The sequence below is a fragment of the Taudactylus pleione genome, unplaced genomic scaffold (genome assembly GCF_031769625.1).
Source record: "Taudactylus pleione unplaced genomic scaffold, aTauple2 ptg000007l, whole genome shotgun sequence".
Classification (NCBI taxonomy): domain Eukaryota; kingdom Metazoa; phylum Chordata; class Amphibia; order Anura; family Myobatrachidae; genus Taudactylus; species Taudactylus pleione.
In genome coordinates this window covers 23,918,911-23,939,609 of record NW_028284410.1, presented here as the reverse complement: position 1 = coordinate 23,939,609, position 20,699 = coordinate 23,918,911, and the positions used below count along the sequence as shown (strand labels likewise).

At 43.0% G+C, this 20,699-nt stretch overlaps 1 protein-coding gene across 1 annotated transcript in view; it reads right to left on the bottom strand.

Moving 5' to 3' along the window:
* MACO1 (macoilin 1) overlaps positions 1 to 20,699 on the bottom strand; it is a 63,368-nt gene that overhangs the window by 33,316 nt on the left and 9,353 nt on the right. The window contains exons 2-6 of the mRNA XM_088462549.1: positions 14,439 to 14,580; positions 12,965 to 13,091; positions 9,498 to 9,621; positions 8,811 to 8,989; positions 6,299 to 6,785 (exon numbers count right to left, since the gene is read on the bottom strand). Coding sequence (XP_088318675.1) covers positions 6,299 to 6,785; positions 8,811 to 8,989; positions 9,498 to 9,621; positions 12,965 to 13,091; positions 14,439 to 14,580 — 1,059 coding nt within the window. The remainder of the gene's footprint in view (positions 1 to 6,298; positions 6,786 to 8,810; positions 8,990 to 9,497; positions 9,622 to 12,964; positions 13,092 to 14,438; positions 14,581 to 20,699) is intronic.

The following is a 20,699-nucleotide window of genomic DNA, read 5'->3' as shown; positions in this document are numbered from 1 at the left end:
AGGAGCTTCGAGAGGCCACGGCCGCCGCGGAAATCCTAGAAGTAAGAAGGCTCAAATCCAAGGCCGCTTCGTTAATGTACATAGCGGAATCCCGGAGGTTACCTACTAACACAACCTGTTCACTGGTACCCTCTGAAGCAAATGATGCTTCCAAAGCGTCCGCCCATCTTTCCATAGCCTGGGCCACCCAGCAGACTGCCATAGCTGGTCTGAATGCTCCTCCAGCGAGGGGATAGACTTAAGGCACACCTCCACCTTACGGTCTGTAGCGTCCATCAGAGAAGACATTGACGGCATAGGTAGAGTCGCGCTCTTTACTAAGCAAGTCACATGAGAATCCACCTGAGGAGGAGACTCCCATTTAGTGAAATCTTCCGAAAAGGGGTATGCACGGGCCAAACGTTTGTGAGGTCGAAATCTTTTACCTGGAGATTTCCATGCCTCCTCCAGGTGATCTACTAGTTGACCAGATAAGAGGAAAAGCTGCTGCAGTACCTCTAACCTCCTTAAAATAAGCATGGGTAGGTGCTACAAGTAGGTTGTTGTCAGTAATCACCATGGCCGCACGGACCACCCGTATGAGACCTGGAATATAAATTCTAGATTTAGCCTCCGCCCGATTGAGGAGTGTCAGACAAATCTAGAATCTCACCCTCATCAGACGACCAGTCACCCTCATTATATTGTGTGGATGGATATGACAATGGTCTCTTAGCAGGTCTAGACTGATCCTGCTGAGTATTCTGCACCCCAGAATTAGTCCAACCAGGGTCCTTTGGAGTAAGAACCTGTTGAGGTGTGCACTGCGCCATTACCATCTGCCCCAGAACCCCTAGTACGGGAGACTGGACTACCGCCTGTTGTGCAAACCCCAATTGGGGAAACGCAGGAGGGACTGTCAACCGATTCACAAGGACAGTCAAGGCCTGTGCAAAACAAGCCCAAGGTGGTTCCTGGGATGTGCTGGGTACAGCAGAGGTACCAGGAATGGCCAAACATGCGATACATAAACCATCCTGAAGTACTGCCCCCTCCCCCACACCCGCTTTATATCTGGAGCAGGAAAATAGGAGAGGTGCTCCCAAAGGAGGATCCTCACTGGACATATTGGTATGTGACTCTCCCACAGTAATAAAATACTTTAAAACTGTGAGGTAGATTCCTACCCTGACCGTACTGGCACTGAGAGGGCTGATCAGGAAGAAGAAATAGGGATAGTTAAAATGGCTGACTGGAGAAGTATCAGACACACAGCGCTAGCTTAAAAAATACAATGCAGAAATTCCTGCACTAATTGCCCTATCACTTACACAGACCTACAGCCTGGCAGTGATAGCGCTACATACGCTGACCTTATTTATTGAGGAGAGGTATGTAAGGGGCACCCAGGCTCCGTACCCTACACCAGCGTCTGCTCATCTAAAATGGCCGCCGTAGGATGAAGGGAGGCGGGCCTGGGGAGGAACGCTGCCTCAACCCGCCAAAGCCATAGAGTAAGGCGCCTGATAGCAGTGAGGGGAGGAACTTCCTGTGCGCTACAGGGAACGAGTCCTCCCCTGGCAAGCCATTAACCCCTGGGATGCTGGAGCGTGTTCCGCAACGCTCCAGCCCCGCATCCCTGGTGGCCTAGTGTGAGCGCAGGCACCGTGCCTGGCTCAACTATACTGCCGTCCCCAGGGAGCCCCCAGCCCTGGAGACGCTGGACTGTGTGACAGCGGGCTCCCAACCGCAAACGCCCGCTGCTTACCTCATGCTGCCCCCCATAGGCCCGGTAACAGTCCACGGCCCCCGGGGTTTCCGCTAGCTGGAACCCCCAAGAGCCCGCCGAGTTCCCCGGATAGCTAGCGGTGGTCGGCGCCGGCGGGAGTGTCGGAGCAGTAGCATGGACGTCCACTGGACTGTCCATGCTATTGCTCTTTAAGATCTTCAGGGGCTGTGAAACACAGCCCCCCTGTGCGGTAACCCAACTCCGGCCGGGCACCTACTGAAACTGAGGTGCCTTGGCCTGGAGGCGGGGTATAAAAGGGGGCCCGATGCATCCTGGGATGAAAGTCTTAACTGTGTGGTGCCCATGGCGGAGCCAAGCCTATACCCCAAGGTATCCCTGTGGATCCCCCTAAGGATCCTGGAGTAGAAAAGATTTTTTTCAGTTGATCAGCCAACCGTGCACTTGAAGAAAGGCAATGGTTACCTGTAGATGGCGATGAAGAGTGTCTGGGGAGCTGGCCAACAGCAAGAGATGGTCCAAGTAGGGGGAGCAGTCTGATCCCTTGACGAAGAAGAGAGGCCGCCATAACTGCCATGATCTTGGTAAAAACCCGGGAGGGCCGTTGAAAGGCCGAACAGTAGAGCCTGAAATTGGTAATGTTGCTGTAGTTTAGCAAACTAGATATACTGATGAGCTGGCACTATAGGTACATGTAGGTAAACAGCCTGAATGTCTAGAGATCTCAAAATCCCCAGGCTCCATAGCTAGGATAATGGAACGAATCCTGGGCACCCTGATAACCCCAATTCTCTGAACAAGTTTAAGTATAGGCCGATGAGACCTATTGGGCTTCTGAACTAAGAAAAGGGTAGAATAATAGCTCTTGCCCCGTTGTGAGGAGGGAACCTGAATTATTACTCCTGAATTCAGCAAAAACTGAATGATTTTTGGAGCAGCAGGACCATGGTTGGGTCCGATGTAGGTCCTGTGCAAAAGAACTACTGGGGAGGGATGAGAGGGCGTATCCATGGGAGACTAGTTTCCGTACTCAGGCATCGGACGTGGTTTGACGCCAAACCTGGGTGAATTGAGGTTGCCCTTCCATCCTGGGAGCCCCCATCGAGAGGCCTGCCCAGTCAGGCTGTAGGCTTGTCCTCAGACTTGGCAGGTGGACTAGTAGCCCAGGCCTGTTTGGTCCTAGGCTTGGAGGCCTTGGTTGATGTCTGCTGTCGTGGAAAAGACCCTGGGCTTTTCCTTGAGGGTAAAAGGATGACATCCGAGGCTTTGTATTATATGCAGAGGGCAGGAACGCCGTCATTTTAGCCGCCAAAGTAGTCACAATTTTATCCAATTCTGGACCAAATAGGATGTCTCCTGCAGGATGCAGGAGCCCGTTTTGATTCTGAATCTGCTTTCTAGGAACATAGCCAAAGAATACGGTGGGCCACTACTGAGGTGGCAGAAATGCTGGAGGCCAGGAGAGCCATATTCATAGCTGCTTTACCTAGGTAGGAGGCTGCATCTCTAATGCGAGATATGCAAGACAGCTGTTCCCTCGAAGGATGGGGGGGGGGGGGGGGGGGGGGAAGAGTCATTCTAGGGCCTCTGCCCAACTCTCAAATGATACTATATATAGCGTTCCCGCTAGGCTGTTTTAGCGGGTCCTCTTTCTGGAAGGCAAACAGCACCCTGCCCTAACAGCCTGCGGGTCGCAGTGTCCCGCGGGTGAAGAAAAGTGCGGTGACCCGGTCACCGCCAGAGAATAGACGCCGGGCGCATGCGCCCTGCATCTATTCTCCGTCTGCAGGGCTTGGGGGCTGCCCGGCGTGTCCGTGAGTGCCGGGCACGCCCCCAAGAGTGACGAAAAGGGGACGCGTCTTATAGACACGCCCCCTTTGGCGCGCGCACGGACATGCCCTCTCTAGCTCCGGCGCCCTGCCTCGCGCCGGAGCTAGAGGGAATATAAATATACACACACACTATAGTCTCCTTCAAGGAGACAGTATGAATGGGTAAGGTGGCATTTTTAACCAGAGGTGTTGCATGAGAATCTGCTGGTGGGGGAACTTCCCATTTAGTACAATCAGTAGCTGAAAGAGTGTAAAGGGAACTGAAGTTTTGGAATTTGAAACCTTTTACCGCACGTTACAAGCTTCACTCATGTGACCAGATAGCTGGTCAGAGTGAGGTAAAACAACCTTTTGCCACTTAAAAAGTTCTATTTATTTTTTCTTAGGAGCGGGTTCATACTCTATTTGTAGAATAGTTTTAAACAGCTCTCACAAGAGCAGGTATATTTAGTTTAGAGGGTGGCTCCTCTTCTCCTGAGAGTCACAGTGAGAGAGATCTGCATCTTCTGCCTGAGATGATATCTCAGAATCAGATAACTGTGTGGATTGGGAAGATATAGTACGTTTAGTAGGTAAAAGGTTTTTCTTTTTGTAGCATTTGCTGAGAAACCGTTGAGGTATTATCCAAACTCTGTACTGAGGTAGACAGTACGTCTACCCATGGGGGAGGCAAAGGATTTGCAGGGAGTATCTGCTGTGGCCATCCCATACTTGGTCCTCAAGTTTTGCCAGCATTTGTGAAAAGGCAGCCCAGGGTGGGTCTGGAGGCTGATGGGCCTGAGGCTGTGTAACAATTAATACAGAGACCATCCTGAATGAGGTACTCTGTGGCTAAGCCTGCAGCGCAGGACTTACAAGACACCAGAGTGGGAAGAGCAGCATCAGGCAGTTTGTTATTCTTTCCTCTGCCAGCCATAGCCACAAGAATAACAAAATACACAGTAAGATACAGTGTAGTGAACACCCTGGATAATATGGCATAGTGTAGCGTGCAACAGTGTATTAAAGTATGCAATAGTACTTACAAGTCTCTGGGAAATGTGAGGTACAATGAACCCCCTATACCAGGGGTCTTCAACCTTGGCCCTCCAGCTGCTGTGGAACTACACATCCCAGCAGGCACTGCCACCTTTTTGATATAACAGCATGCTAAAACTATGGCAGTGCATGCTGGGATGTGTAGTACCACAGCAGCTGGAGGGCCAAGGTTGAAGACCCCTGCCCTACACCTTAGTATGTCAAGGTATAGTAGAATAAAAGGTAACGTATAAGCTGTACAGTATACACAGTACAGCTTTACAATGGGCACTAAAATCAACTTCTCCCCTTGCTGACATTGACCACCAGGTCCCCTGGCCTCCTTACATACGCCTCACGCCAGTATGTTATATGCCCTGGTGGTCTAGTGGAGTCGTGGGCGCAACAGTGTCCAGATCCGCACCTCCGGTCTGTCTCTTGAGACCAGAAGCAAGACTGCGCAACAATGTGGGTCGCTGCAAACGGAGTACCGCCTTACCTGTCCCCTGAATTCCGGGCTGCAGTGTGGGTCTGAGGAGCCTGCTAGCTAGTCCCCCTTGGAGCCCTGCCAGGAGTACCTAGCACAGGCTTGGAGTCACAGTGCCTCGGAGGCATGATTGGGTGGCAGCATAGACCTCTGGAGGACAGTCTGGTGCTGCTTGCCCATTATAGTAAAAAAAAAAAAAAAAATGTAATTAAATCATAAAATAAAAGCTTGGGCTGCTTAATGCAGCCCAGTTATAATGGTGGTCCTGCTCCTGACGGACACCAGTGAAACTTAAATGCCCTCAGGCTGTGGGCGGGGTATCTGGTGAAGGACTGCAGCATCCTGGGATTGAAGAGCTTTGCTGTTGGTGTCTGGTCCTCCAGGTCCCAACTACACCTTAATGTCTCCCTGTTGAGCCCTAAGGACCCTGAAGAAATGTCAGTTTTCTAACCAGTTAACTAGTTGTTATACAGCATATATTTGCTAGATGTAAGCATGCCTTGGTAAAGCTGGATACACACCTGACATATCTGCAGAACGAGTGATCTGCAGATGATGGTTGTTCATACACACTGAACCACCATCATCTGGCCACGTTTCCTGCTGGCCTGGGGGCTTCACGCCATCGAAACTGCTGTTTGGGTGCACTAACCAGGACTTTAGACCGGTTTAGCCGCTGTACACTTCTAAACCTGGTCTATTTGGGGGAGACATGTGTGAAAAGTCATGGGCCCCCAAAACAATTAAAAATTACTCTAGACGGTAGATTGAGTTTACATCAAGTGCTCCAAAACAGACAATTGTACTGAAGTTATGCACAAGCTAGCAAAAAAAACATTTTTCCGTTAAGGAGAGTAAAACAAACTAGACCAGTGGTTCCCAAACTGTGTGCCGTGGCACCCTGGGGTGCCTCAGGACACTTGCAGGGGTGCCTCAGGTTGGTGGTCCAGCACCAAGTCACATTATTTATGATCAATGTAATGTAAATATGTAGACAAGCAGAAGCACAAACCTGTCCACCACCACATAACTGACCCCAAGGATAACAGGTAAGCACAATTTACGTCACTACATTGTTTTCTGAATTTCTCAAACTTTTGGTTTAGGGGTGCTGTCAAAACAATGCTGTTACGCCAGGGTGCCTTGGTCCAAAAAAGTTTGGGAACCTCTGAACTAGACAAGTTTAAAAAGACTAATGCAACATTTCACAATTTAGTACATTATTAAGTCACTCACCTTACTAAAGTATCTGGTTTGCTAAGCTGGTTGTTTGGGATACAGTTCTCCATGGGATCTTTGTGAGTGCTTGGACTTTTACTAGTGCATTTCTTCTTGTCATTTTTATTGGACACTGAGGAGGGGATACTCCCATTAGATGAGCTGTGGCTCCGGGGTGATGAATTAGCTGTCCCTGTGGTGTTCTTGTAGTTTTTAGAGGAGGTGGTGCACGTGTCCTCTTTTAAGAGGTTTTCTGTGCTCCCTAAGTCATTATTCAGTCGCTTACTGTTGATATGATTCTCCATATATTCAATCTCCTGTACTTTAGAGTCTGTAGGCTGCAGGATGTTGTTGTTAATCCCTAAATTGTGTCTTTTCACATCCTTGTCTTTGCCCTTTTCTTTATATTCCAGCTCTGGTAATGTGCCTGAAATCTTTTTATTTGAGGAGATCCCGTTGTGCTGTAACAGTATTGAAGAATCCATTTCAGATAAACCCTTGGCGGCTGTAGTGAGGAAAAAAAAAAAAAAAAAAAAAGGAAAAGAAAACAAAGTTACAAGTGTGAAAGGCAAGATGCCCCAACTATGCATTAAGGTGCATACACAAGTAATGGTGCATACACACGGTCAGATTTTTCCTTCAGATATGAACGATAACGATTTAAAAATCGTTCATATCTGAAGGAAAATCGTTCATATCTGACATGCCTGAACGATGGACGATCAACGATGCGCATTCCCGATGGTCAGATAACGATTTCTGCCATCTGATGTGTTTGCAGTCAGACTTTGCCGATTCCATTCATTTTAATGCAGTCAAAAATCGTTCAAAACTTTGGTAAAATCGTTCAAATCGTTTAATCGTTCATCTGACAAATCTGACCGTGTGTATGCTCCATAACAATGTTTTTTTTATTAATGATATGTCGATAACATGGTTATCGTTCAAAAAAAAAAAAAAAAAAAAAAGTTCAGTTTATGAGTTATAACGATGAACGATAATCAAATGTGCACTCCCATTTGTAGTTATCGTTCATTTCAGACTGTCCAACATGACGATTTTCATTAAGGGAAAACATTAAATCAAAAACTAGCTCATTACACTTCAAAAAAAGTCAGAAAATCGTTGGTTACAAAGTCATTACGTGTGTATGCACCTTTACACTTAAGTGACTCTGGCAAGTCCATGTATGAGTAATGCTGGCCACAAACATAGCGATATTTTACCCAATCTGGCAGATTCCGACACGAACGACAGATCGTGTAAAATATGGCCAAATCGTGAGTCCCAGCTGGTCGCACATCGCATAGTCAGATCTGACAATCTAGGGGTGGAGAGCTGCCGGGGAGTTTCAAGGGAAATCATACACATCGGCTGATTGTGAGCACATTGCTATGTCTGTGGCCAGCTTTATGGTGCATACACGTAATGATTTTGTAACCAACGATCTTCTGTCAGATCTTTCCTTGAAAAAGTGAGCGATTTTTTTGAACGATGAACGAATAATGTTGCTTCCCTTTATGAAAATCATCATGTTGGACAGTCTGAAATGGACTATGAACGATAACTACAAACAGGAGTGCGCATTTGTGATCATTCGTTATAACTCAAACAATTTTTTTTTTTTGGAACGATTTAACGTCAACGACAAATCGTTAAAAAAATAGTTGTGTGTATGCACCCTTACACTACAGTAAATGTCAACAAGGTTAAAAAAGGTATTTACTTTCAAATTGTGGGGTAGATTTATTATAGTGTCACAGATCGTGCCACTATAGCTCTTCCTGCTTCGCCTCTTTACCGAGGCGAAGCAGGAGCGATGAGATGTGTACACATCTCATCTGCCGGCGATCCCTGTCAGACCCCACAGCGCATCAGCCTAGTGATGATGCGCTCTCACCCCTCTTTGCTAACTCCAGAGGGCATGTGCGAGATCTTGCAAGCATCGAGTGATCACCCGTGCACAGCCCAGAGCCCAGCAGCTAGAGACAGTGATGTGCTTGTGGCAATGGCAGCTGTCGAAATATTTAGCTACAGCTTATACCACTAAACCCCATAACGCCAATACATCTCCCCCTCTGTACGTACAACATTTTTAAACAGACCCTTATATTAAGAACTCACCTAGAGTAGTGTAGAGGTGACTAAGGGAGGAATTTAATTTGACCCGATAACTTTGCACAGGTGGAAAAGGTGGGTAGCCTAGGGCTTTAATCGTTTGAGACTATTCAAATTACACTCCATTTTTCACCCAAACCCCTTATTAATGAGCGTTAACAAGGGGCGCTAAGGGCAAATAAAGGGCATTTACATAGTGTGACAAGTTCACGGCCCATGTGTGAACTGCTTATCACCAGTTAACTGTATTCTTATCGGTGATTTCTGTTCAGGACACAAAAAATAATCCCCATTAAATCGGACTAATTGAATAGCCTCCAGCGATCAATTAGCCTCCATTAACATAACAGAGCTGTTTGAATTCCGCCCTAAATCTTTGTATGGCCCGAGTCCAGATTTAAGAAGTACTTACCTTCCTCTGCTTCCCTTTCTTGTCTCTGTAACATCTGCTGTTCTGGGGGCAGCGCCTGCTGCAGGAGCTGCATATAAAACTCATTCTCTTTCTGTACCTCTTTCTGTTTTCTTAACCGCATTTTATAACTGACATAGCTTTTGAACCCGAAGCCCAAAGTGACTACAGGATAACCAATACTGTAAACAAAAAAGCACAAATAAAAATTGAACATTGATGTTTTGTATTTGTTTATTTTGTTTAAAAACTTGGTCTCAAGTATTCCTAAATATTGGCCAAACCCCCCCCCCCCCCCCATCTAACCAAAAAACAAAACAGTCAGACAGTTGTAAACAAATACTATAGTTAATACACTTTCAAATAGTGAATGTCTTTGGTACAGCTTACCAAGGAAAAGCATTGCAGATTACTTGCTTAAAGTAACTTTAGACTTCAGGAGCAAAGTTTTAGCAGTGCTCCCATGTGACAATTATACGGCTTTCAAGTGAAATCTAGATATCAATACTTGAGAATTATACGTTTTTCTGGAAAAGTCTGTTCTAAACACACGATACGCGTTTAGTCAGCAATTTAGTAATTTATTATACTAACCAGATGACCGAACAGTTAGGGAGACTTTCCTAACAAAAAAAGAAAACCAGAATAAAATAAAAATGAAGATTAAAATGTAAGATGATGATATTTTACCAGTGTGCAGCAAATGGACGACATAGATCTACATGAAAATTCTTCAGATCTTTAAACCTAATTGCTGCTTCGATATATACAAACAATATCCACAGCGAGACTGTAGGTAAACATACTCCTCTTTCTGTGGAAGGAAGAGAAATGTATTACGAAAAAAAAAAAAATTGACATGAAAAAAATTTATATAAGCAGAGAGTGAAAGTGTTAATTCAGTGAAACTCCATTTTGCCCAACTGACCAAACATTTCTCAAAACAAGCAGGACCTTTTAAATGGATGGATCAACTAATAGGTGCACTGAACGATAACTATATCTTTATTGTTCAGTCCTTCATTGTCGGCAAGCAAATACGCGCCTTTAGTCTGCAACCACCACAATAAGTAAAGCGTAATAAAAAAACACTGCTAACTTAATGACGTTAATGAGTCCAGCTGCCATGTCTAAAGCCATCCAAAGAGCATGGCAGGTGGGCCGCCTTGGGGAGCTTGTAGCCATTATTAAAAAGACTTACGAATAAGCTTTTTATAAAAAAAAGGTGCTACATTCTAATCCATCGTTTGATTTACACATCAAATATAATAAGATATTGTCATTTCTAAAGGATCGGTAGGCTCATCAAAAAATGGCCATAGCATCACTAACCAGTATCTAATTCTTTATTTTTTCTAAAGTTCACATTAAAGCTGGTAACTATGTAGTTAAAGAGAAAACGATATGATGGAAAGGGAATTATATCTAAACATTCAAATAACCTATTTCCATTTATACAAATGTGTTACAATATCTACCGGAAAAAAAAGTCCATAGCAACATTCAAATTAGGCAACAGAAAGATTGAGAAAAAATTAAATAGAAAAGAAAATTACGACATTTTACTGAAACGCAAAAGGAGGGGGCAGGTAATGTGCACTACAGATAATAAAAATCCAACTACACCTAAGCACAACAGCATATGTAATTAGTATGAAATCCTATGACAGATCTCAGATTAGCTTAGTGGTGAATAACTTGTAATATACCAATTATTTGTTAACGCATTCATCAACCATTGTGCAAATTCATTGAACTGCTCCATCTGTTCAATGTTTATTGTAGAATGGATAAATTAAGCAGTTATGGTTAATTAAGATTGCAAAGTAAAATGTTTCTGCATTATTTTCTCAGTTGCTCTTTTCAATGCTATCCAATTTGTAGCATTGTTACATAGGCTCAATAGATCTCTTAGTGGTATACATACTCACAGGGAGCCCCACTTGATCTGAACGCTAGTGTTCCACTCAAGTGTGCAAGCCCAAATGAAAGCTAAAAAGTACAATCCGATGTTAAAGGACGCAAAGGAGATTTCAAACAAGATAAGCTGGGCTACAAGCAGTAAAAGTGCCAAGGGTAAGTGTTTTAAACAGAAAGTAGTAAAATCAATATTTGTTTTATTCCCTCTTGAAAAAGGTAAATTGTAGCCTCTACATAAGTGCTTTGCATGAGGTACTACTCACAATGGTATCGCATAGCAACTTAAGTTTCAATCCCAAGAAATAGTAAATCAATAAGATTTGCCACTTAAAAGTGTAATGTCTGCATTAGTTAATAAAAAGCCTGATGATGCCCGAAAAGTTTTCCAGTACTTATCAAGGTCAGAATTCATAGGGGTGAATTTCAATTGTTTATTTGCGCCAGCAGCTCCCGCCTAATGTGATAGGCAATATTTAATTGTTTGTGCTGCTTGGCGCAAGTGACCATTTTTTCTGCTTGCACCCTCCTGAGGTGGCAAGCAGAAATTCAGTCGGGCTTTTGGGAGTTCGAACTACTGTTTGGCCAGCACCCCCAGAAGTTAGCACGGGTTTCACCACTTTACACGCTACATGTGTGATAAGTCATGGGTGCCATAAAGCCATAAACCATTGTATACACCCAGCACTTTAGACAGGAGCTGGGCACACAATTGAATTCCCCATACAACACTACTTGTTATAAGAAGATGCAAGTTAAGTCAGTGGGTAGTTTGTACAGCGTTCCACCATCTGTGGCAATATAGGAGTTATAAAGGGGAAGTTCTGATTGGATAGTTCATCAGTTACATAGCACTGTATATTAGAGCAATGTCGTTCCAACAAACAAACTGTTCAACGACAATCCTGTTCATATTTCTTCTACATGTAATTTGCATTAAGCAATAAAAGCACACCCCGGTCCAACACAAAATAAACTTGTTTTAAAAGATCAGAGCTCTCATACACTGAAAAACAAAAAACTTAAGATGGTGCATGTCCTGTTTTCCAAGTAATGTGGTTTGTTTCACTACATATTCATCAATACAGACAAAACATAATGCACTGAGAGATGCATAGTGATACAGGTGATCTTCATTCAAATAGAAAGGCTCAACTTATTCAAGCTTTTTCAACAGGCATCCAATACGAGCACATGCTGACAGTGGCTAAAGAAAATGGACTAGTTGAGAAAAGTAAAGTTTTTGAAAGTTAGTACTTTTACATCTGTGTGGTTCTGGAGTTTGTTATCAATTCATGCTTGGGGTCATTAAAAGAACTGGTAATGCTGCGTACAAACTGGCCAACATATCATCCATTCAATTGAATGGGCGATATATTGTGTGCCAGTCGGCCAGTGTGTACAGACGATATGTCTGAACGACGTCGGTCACAAACATCACGCGTCGGCTGTGCAGCACAGCAAATGGCAGATATATCTGCCCATTGTACGCTTGCTGCAATGGCTGCTGGGGAGGGGCCGACCCCTGACCAGGGAGACCACATATGATTGTTGCTGAGTGTGTACGAACCACCATCATCTGCAGATATATCAGTCAGGTATGTACCCATCTTAAATCTAATTATGTTGTGCAGGAAAAAGTGAATTGAGGGGTGATTATGGAGGTACACTGGACAGAAGATAGTGATGAAATGGCCATCTTCTAGATAGGTCAAGAGGAACATTGTCTATGATGTTGGCATGTCAATATGTAAAAGACACATTAACTAAACTCAAATGAGAGAAATGCTGGATCAGGGTCTGAAAAAGGATTTCCCACATCCAATAAATGTTCACCTGGAATTCCACATGAGAAATACTGTTGCATTATTTTAGGATAGACACTGGGCCACAGCAGATTAAAGGGGTTCTTGCAATTCAAAGTGGCCAATGTCCTACTAAGGCCTTTATTTTGACTGTTCCCATGTTATGTCAGAAACCTGTTTAAGGCTGACGAACTAGAACGTTTGTCATTTTCGCCAGACATTAATTGTTAAATTCTGAAGGAGTCATTCAACAGGAATCAGGGCTTACAGTAAACAATCTTATTATCAAGACTTGGAAATATAATATACACACTAACAACCAGAAAGCACTGTGTGAATGTCAGGGAGGAGGAAACTAAATCAACCCCTCCCCCTCAAACCAAATATTTTCACACAAAAATTCACATTGCCATATACCAAGAAACATATGCTTACCTGTATGCCAAACATACTGTACCCAAACATAGGTACTGGCTGCAAAAAATAGCCATTGCACTGGTATAAATAGGAGACATATTATATCCGATGTGAACGCTACACACACAAAAAATACTGAGAAGGCCTGCAACACAAACAGATTAGAAAGGCAGTTATTCTGCTGGAAATACTGCATACTGAACATATAACATTTGATTAAATCCTTACTATTCAACATTAATCCTAAAATTATTTTTTTCTGGTTAAACATCTTTTAGTGTTAATTGTAGGTGTTCTAAAAAAAAACAAACTAATATTACCAGCACAGGTGTCAATGAACAAGATTACATGGGAAATATTTTAACAAGAATCTGTATTTAAATTAGGGGTGAGCGGATTCGGTTCTACTCGGTTCCGTTCAGATTTAAAAACCGAATCTTATTGGCCATCAGCTGTCACGAGTATTGGATAGCCAATAAGATTCGGTTTTTAAATCCGAACGGAACAGAGTAGAACCGAACCCGCTCACCCCTAATTTAAATACTTACGAGCAGACCAATACACCTACAGAGACTACATTGCCATCCTATACATGAATTAAGGAGCATGCTTCCTTTGTGATCTACAGAGTATATTGAGTGACACTGGTTTTCTTAGATATCAAGCAAGTAACTGTCGCTATACCTGTGGCCCCTGCTGCACTGGCCTTTGCTCATCATGGTGGCATTTGTTTTATTTGCCATGTACTCCAAGCGATAGGTCAACAAAATGCACTTTTGACAGGTCTCCCTGCTCACCCCTTGCCGAACACTTATCAGAAAAATCCTCTCCGCACATGAAAGTATGGCCCAATGTAGTAGCATGGGGCTCAGGTGTACCTTGGTGTCAGGTAGTAATTGGATGGCAATCCATGACATTTTTGAGCATATTAGTGAAAGTAGATGACTTATGGGCTTATGTGCTTGGTCATCTACCAGACTACACAATTATTCCAGAAGCAAGCTGAGCAAAAGGAGCTGAATGGCATGACCTCAGAGACTTTAATCACCTCCATGTAAATGTGTGACATTGAACCAGTCACCAGCAGCTCATGCTTAACAGAATAAGCCCATGTATGACCAACTTAAGACATTTATAATGGTTATAGCTATACTAGAGGTGTCAGTGAAAAGAAACAACCCAACAGTATTTAAGAATCAGACCATATTGCATACCTACAAACAGCAGCAGTGTTTGCCAATCTGAGCTTATTATCACTTAACGAGTAAAGCCTAAGATATAAGCTGCAATAATTAAATTAAACACATCTGTACCCAGTATACTATTACGTTGAAATGACAGTGCCCATTAAATTATTAGAGGTTGAAAAAGGTTTTGCTTTATTCCTTTTTCTATTTCAGGGGAACAAGCATTTGCACAAACAAACTGCTTTTAATGTAATGTAGACAGCAATTAACCAATAAAAGATCAAAATAGCTTAAAATTTACATACCAAGCCCTGGTATCTGAACGAGTCGTACACACTTCTGATGAACAGCCAGAATGGCCACAGATACTCAAATCTGAACTCCAGCACGAAGTCTGCCAGCAATACAAGGGCCCAGACAACCAGGAACTTCAGATACAGGAAGGTGCTACAAGGATGAGAAGCACATGATTAAAGTGTTCATAAAAACATCCACACACTTAAAATTAAACAATATTGCTCTGCTGAATAAAAAAAACAAAAAAAAAAATGAATGCTTAATCTGCTCCACATACAACAATGAACACATGTAATAGTCAGGACATGTGGCCCTCCTCGCTAGTCTCATTCACAATTATAGAGAACTGCTGTGCTTGACGTCTTTTCCATTATGAAATCTTTTATCGACGATATGTATATTTATGCCCCCCCACACTGCCTATCTGTTTTTCACATCCATATGGCTTCCTATATTTGTTTTTTATTGATATTTGATTGCCCAAATCTACAACCCGCACATACATATTAAATCTAAGGGTATCCACAAGCAACTATTTTAATCAGAAAATAAAAATTAATAATTATTAATAGGTGTTAAAGAATTGAACCAAAATTGTAATTCAGTTAATGTAAAGCTTGCCGACACCTGAAACCCTTCGAGACTTCCTCATGTCTAGGTTAGATTTCTTCTTGCCAAATGGAAGCTGCAAGAGGTAAAGCAGCTGCTAAGTGCAACCCACATAGGGGTATACAGAAATACTTTTGAATGCAGCCAGCAATCTAGATGCACTTTGTTTTACAAACTAGCTCAGCTAATCTCCTGCAAAACATTTGAGTGTAAAGCTGGGTACACACGTAAATATCTGTCCAACCATCCAACTAGTTGATTGGTTGGAATGAAAATCTGGTAACGTATGGGAATAACTGATGATCAGCAATTTGCTCCTAAATACCAGAGAACAGATGGAAATGGTCGTCAGACAAGTTTGTTAAATGTTTGATCTAAACAATTTGTATAAACAGTTTTTGTCCATTTTCCAGCATTTGGGAGCAAATTGCTGATTGTCATTTGCTTTCATACCTTACCAGATTTTCATTCCAACCAATCAACTACTTAGGATGGTTGGACAGAAAATCTTTAGACGTGTATGCATTCTAAAGGTACACACACACAGATTTAGTAAATGAGCGATTTTAGTAAACGATTTTTGTTCATTTTTTCAAAGGGAAAAAATGAACGAAAATCGTTTATTTACTAAATGTAATGAACGATATTTTTTGAACTACAAACTATTTTTGCATATTCCCTTACTGAAAATCGTTGAGTTGGTCAGTCTGACTGAACTACAAACGTGAACGCGCATAAACTATAATAGTTCAACGTTTTAACTTGGAAAGTGAACGATTTTTTCAACGATTAAAGGATATCCATAATCGTTCAAAAAAATCGCGTGTATGCATCTTTACATCTAAAACAATAAAAGTAAATGCATCAGGCGTCTTCTTTCTTCTTTGCATCTATTCAATTTATCTTCTCACACTGACCCTATACCTGCACAGAGACTTCTGGCCCGTTATGCTGTAAAATTGGCAGTTTGGGAGGTTTGTAGGCACTATTTCTCAGCTTTACATTCTCTCTGGTGCCTTTGGTAAGCATTTCATGCAAACCATACCCAATCTCTGCCATAACAGTCCAGGTTTTAAGGATATCTATACTTGAGCAAAAGTGACTTAATTAGTCCTTCAGCCAATTTAATTTAACCATCTGGACTCAAGCATGGATAACCTTAAAACCTGGAAAGCAACGGTGGAGTTTGGGAAATTCCATAATGATTAACAGTCAGAAAGAAGAGCTGAAGCAGGTTTGAAATCGATAAAATAATAAACTAAGTTAAATGTGACATGTTCGTGTGCAACAAAATGAATAAATACTGTATATAAAATTGCAACAGTCAAATCCTTGCTTATGTCATATACAGGGCAAAATTAATTTGTTATGAAATGTAATGGGCAGAAAAGAGCTCAATATATGTTAAAATTGTAGAAGGGGCCATAAAAAGCCAATAAAAATACTATATATAGCCACCTACCAATTACTTACATCACTATAGGGAGAATTCAATTCTCTTCCCAGGAATGCAGCTCCTGGGTTAAGTGCCTGGAGCTATGCAATTGCCCGGCGGTAAAGCAGAGCCCAGTGGATTTCTGCCTCACAACCATCTGAGGTGCGAGCAGAAATCCACGCTAACTAGTGCCTCAGGGCAGCATCACACGCAGCACTTAAGCAGGAAAATACAGTTCACCGCAACTAAGCCCCAGGCATTAATCACGGTAAGTTGCATCTCCCATGTCGGATGCGAAGCAGTCAATTGAATATCTCTGGGCACTTAGCCAGAGCTACAACCCTGCGAGGGGAGTTGAATTACCCCCATGTGTTCTAAAAATACTATTTCATTCTAACCATTTCAAATATACACTGAACTGAAAAACAGAAACTAAAAAGATGCAGACATGGCAAAGACAATATCATGGGAAAACACTCCCCTTTGTGAAGAGCACCAGGAATCAACTGTGATCAGCAATCTGGGAACCACTCAAGGTGTTTCCAATGTCTCAAATTCTACATCATCTTCCAGAGACTCGTCAAAAAGAAACATTTAGATACCTGTGGCATACAGATCAGCCCAAGTAACCAAGTAGTACTGGTACACAATGGTATCTTGCTTCCCCAGTGGGACAGTCTCTGTAGTTACGCGCAACTTGATTACAGCTTATGACGGTTTTAAGCAACCCCTCCCATTTCTAGCCAGGGCTGAGGAGGAAACAGCATTACCACGGTCTCCAGTGATGGAGAGGGGCCACCCTTGGAAAAATTTAGAAGCTGGTGGTAAGCCTTTAAAGAAAATAAACAGAGCTCCTAGAGTGGGCTTGCTTAATCTATAAATGCTCAATAGAATAAGTGCAAACCTGTAGATAAAGCGTGCATCTAAAGCAGATCATTAATAAGACTAGCGAGTCATATTGGGGGCATCACGGGCAGTATTTAAGAGAGAATGCAGGTTATCACGACTACGGCAATTGTCTAGCTCCAGAAAATCATTCCCGGCACTATTCACCAATTAGTTGAATTGCCCCCATTGATTGTTATACTAATCCTACACCAGGACTACACCTTCCCCCTCCCTTTCTCCTCTTTGCACATATACATATTCAGATTATACAACTCCAGTTTTACAATTTCAGCAAATGCCCCACAACATAATACTCCACCTGGTTTGCTCCAAATGCAACCTGTACATTGGAGTTATCATCCAGTCTCTGTGGCTCGCGACCCCAATGCAATACTGCAGTTAACCCCCACACTGCACCAGTCAAACATCCCACTAACATACATTACCTCCCTTTCCATTACAGTTACCATATTGGTTCCTTAGCATTTCCCAAAGACTTTCTTGATCTGGATAGGTGACACCACTTACCCCCCTCGATAATCATCACCACCAATATACCATTCCAGGGAACGCAAGTATTACAGACAGTTACCAGATACCAATGGCACAACACAATTGTGTCAATTACACATTTAACCTCAAGCATTCCCCCTATTTCCATACAATCACACTGAATGCTTGCGGCTCCCCAGTACATTGTTATTAAACAAACACCCATCCGCCCATTGGTCCGAGCACACATACCGAAAGTAACCCCATTTGTTGCCTCATCCAGCACATTAGAATGCTGGTGCCCTCCCATCAGTCGATCATCACTTGACTGTGCCAGCAACCGCTGATTGGCCACACCAGGTCACGGGATTGCAGAATCAATCCCTCTTATACCGCTACAGAGCCACTAAAAGAGAATCCCAGGAGAATCAAACGTGGGTTAACTCCAGGTTACCCACACCGCAGACCTCCGGGAACTGGACCCGTGGAGAAGGAACGCAGAGGGGGCATATAATAGCAACCAGGTACCAGGATTGGTCTCCAGCAACTAGCTAGAAGACCCCACGGGCCCATGCGGTCAACATGGAAAACTGCCAGATGGCGAGGTTAAGACAGTACCTGACAGACAACCCCATTTGGTTTACACCTCAGAGTAAGTCATGGGCACCAACCCAGCACTCCTACCGGTAGGAAAACATAACTTACTCAGAGAAGTGCGGGATGCCACCAACCGCAGGACAGATCTAGAGTCACAGAGTATACTAATCAGCTGGAGCTCATAAGACTGTAGACCAGAGGTCCAGCAGGGGACACGTGCTTGTCCAGAACCACGTTTAGAAGCCCCTTGAAACTGTGGACTCATGTCCCACTGAGCTAGTTGCATGCCACCTCCATCAGTGGATGTTGGCACATGTACATTGATCAAACGGGACAGTTCTACCCCAGCTATATTTAATGCAAGCTAATTTCACTGCCATCCCAGAGAAGCATAGTCTCCGCTCAAATAAAGGATTTGGCATCTATACCAGGGGTTCCCAACCACTGTCCTCAAGGCATACTAAACTGTCCAGGTTTTAAGGATACCCATACTTGAGCACAGGTGACTTAATTAACACCAGTTATTTTGATTTATCCATCTGTGCTTAAGCATGGATATCACTAAAACCAGGACTGTTTGTGTGCCTTTAGGACCAGAGTTGGGAATCACTGATCTATACTATACATCATTGTCCGCCCATCCTTTTAGTATCAAACACTTACACCCTTCTGTCTAGCATTGATAGCACACTTAGAGCCTGACTCAGCATGGATCGTAATTGCAAAGCTACACGCAGGCAGCTTTGCAATTGTCGTCCTTGCATATATGGCAATGCAGCAAGAGGCGTCACACCTCCTGTACATTACTTATCCGAGCTGCGTTATCCAACGCAGCATCAAATAATCTGCATAACATTGGCCGGCTGCGGTAACCCATTGGGTTCTGCAGTTTAGAGGAAGAGGCCATAAAATCTCTATTAGCAGACAAAGATCCTGGATTCTTCAATCCCCCACAACGCCGTCAACACGCATCCATTTCGGGAAATGGAGGGCATCACCGCCCCTCCATGCCCCCAAACGTCAGCAGTTTGTCAATCACTGAGTCTGCTGCCAGCTTACGTGCGTGCTCGCAGACCCATTCTGCACATGCGCAGAACAGGTCTGGCGCCTGCACAGATTCCAGAACATCGAGAATCTGCATTCAGCAGTGCACGGCTGAATTAGGTCCTTAGTCCGACACTCATGCTTCTTAAATATTAACACCTCTCCCCCTTTCCCTCAGCCCCCTCCCTGCATATACACCTAAGAAAGCGCAATTACATCTGATTTCTGAAGAATTAAGTCCAGTCTATGTAAAGACTAGTGCCACCCAAAAAAGTATATAAAAATATTGCATACATTACCAAGCAATGACATCTAAATTTATTTATATATATATATATATATATATATATATATATATATATATATATATATATATATATATATTCTTTTATGGTGTCCAACCAGACTAGATAAAGGACAGTAGAGTCAGACAACAACATAACATCTGCCAATTCAATAGCAACTGACAACCAGGAAGGAAATTCTCTTGATAGTTGCCTGGTGTCCATCTCGATAAAAACATTGAACAGGAGTAGTCAGAACAAACCTGGCTGCAGTAAGTGTAGGAACTGTTCCTATTGTTGCTCAGGTGTACCTATATTTTGCAGTGTGCCACAGCATCCATGATCATGTGACATCTATTTTGACATAGGCTGAAGCTTAATTATGTGACCCATTTGCACTTAGGCAGCATAGGTGGCAGACTACCTCACTTCAAATCGTAATCACTGGTTCTTTCGGGGCCCTTTGAAACCTTAAGAGCAACACTAATTTCATGAAGAACACCGTTTTACACTCTGCAAAGTCAAAAGGTCGAGCTTTATCTTCCTTGTCACAATACTTTCAGCACCCATTGAAGAGCTCACCACAACCTATGTAAGCAAAAAATACATATACACAATATCTATATAACCAAAAGCAGAATAAGTATATGGAGCAATTATAAATTACTAGGGCTGATTGAAAAAGTAAGGAAACTGCCTCTGTTTTTCTGTCCCATAGGTAGACATGGCAACACTGCTGGTTATTGTGAAGCTCATACAGCGATGTGTCTGAATCTGCTGTTGGACAGCCGTAGTCTTTGTTTGGTCACAGCGAGAGGAAGATCTTATGTTCCGTCATGGCAGATAAGGAAGACGTGTCTGAGATTACGTCAGATGTGCGATTGAATCTTGTATTAAACTTGGAAAAAGCGGAAATTAAA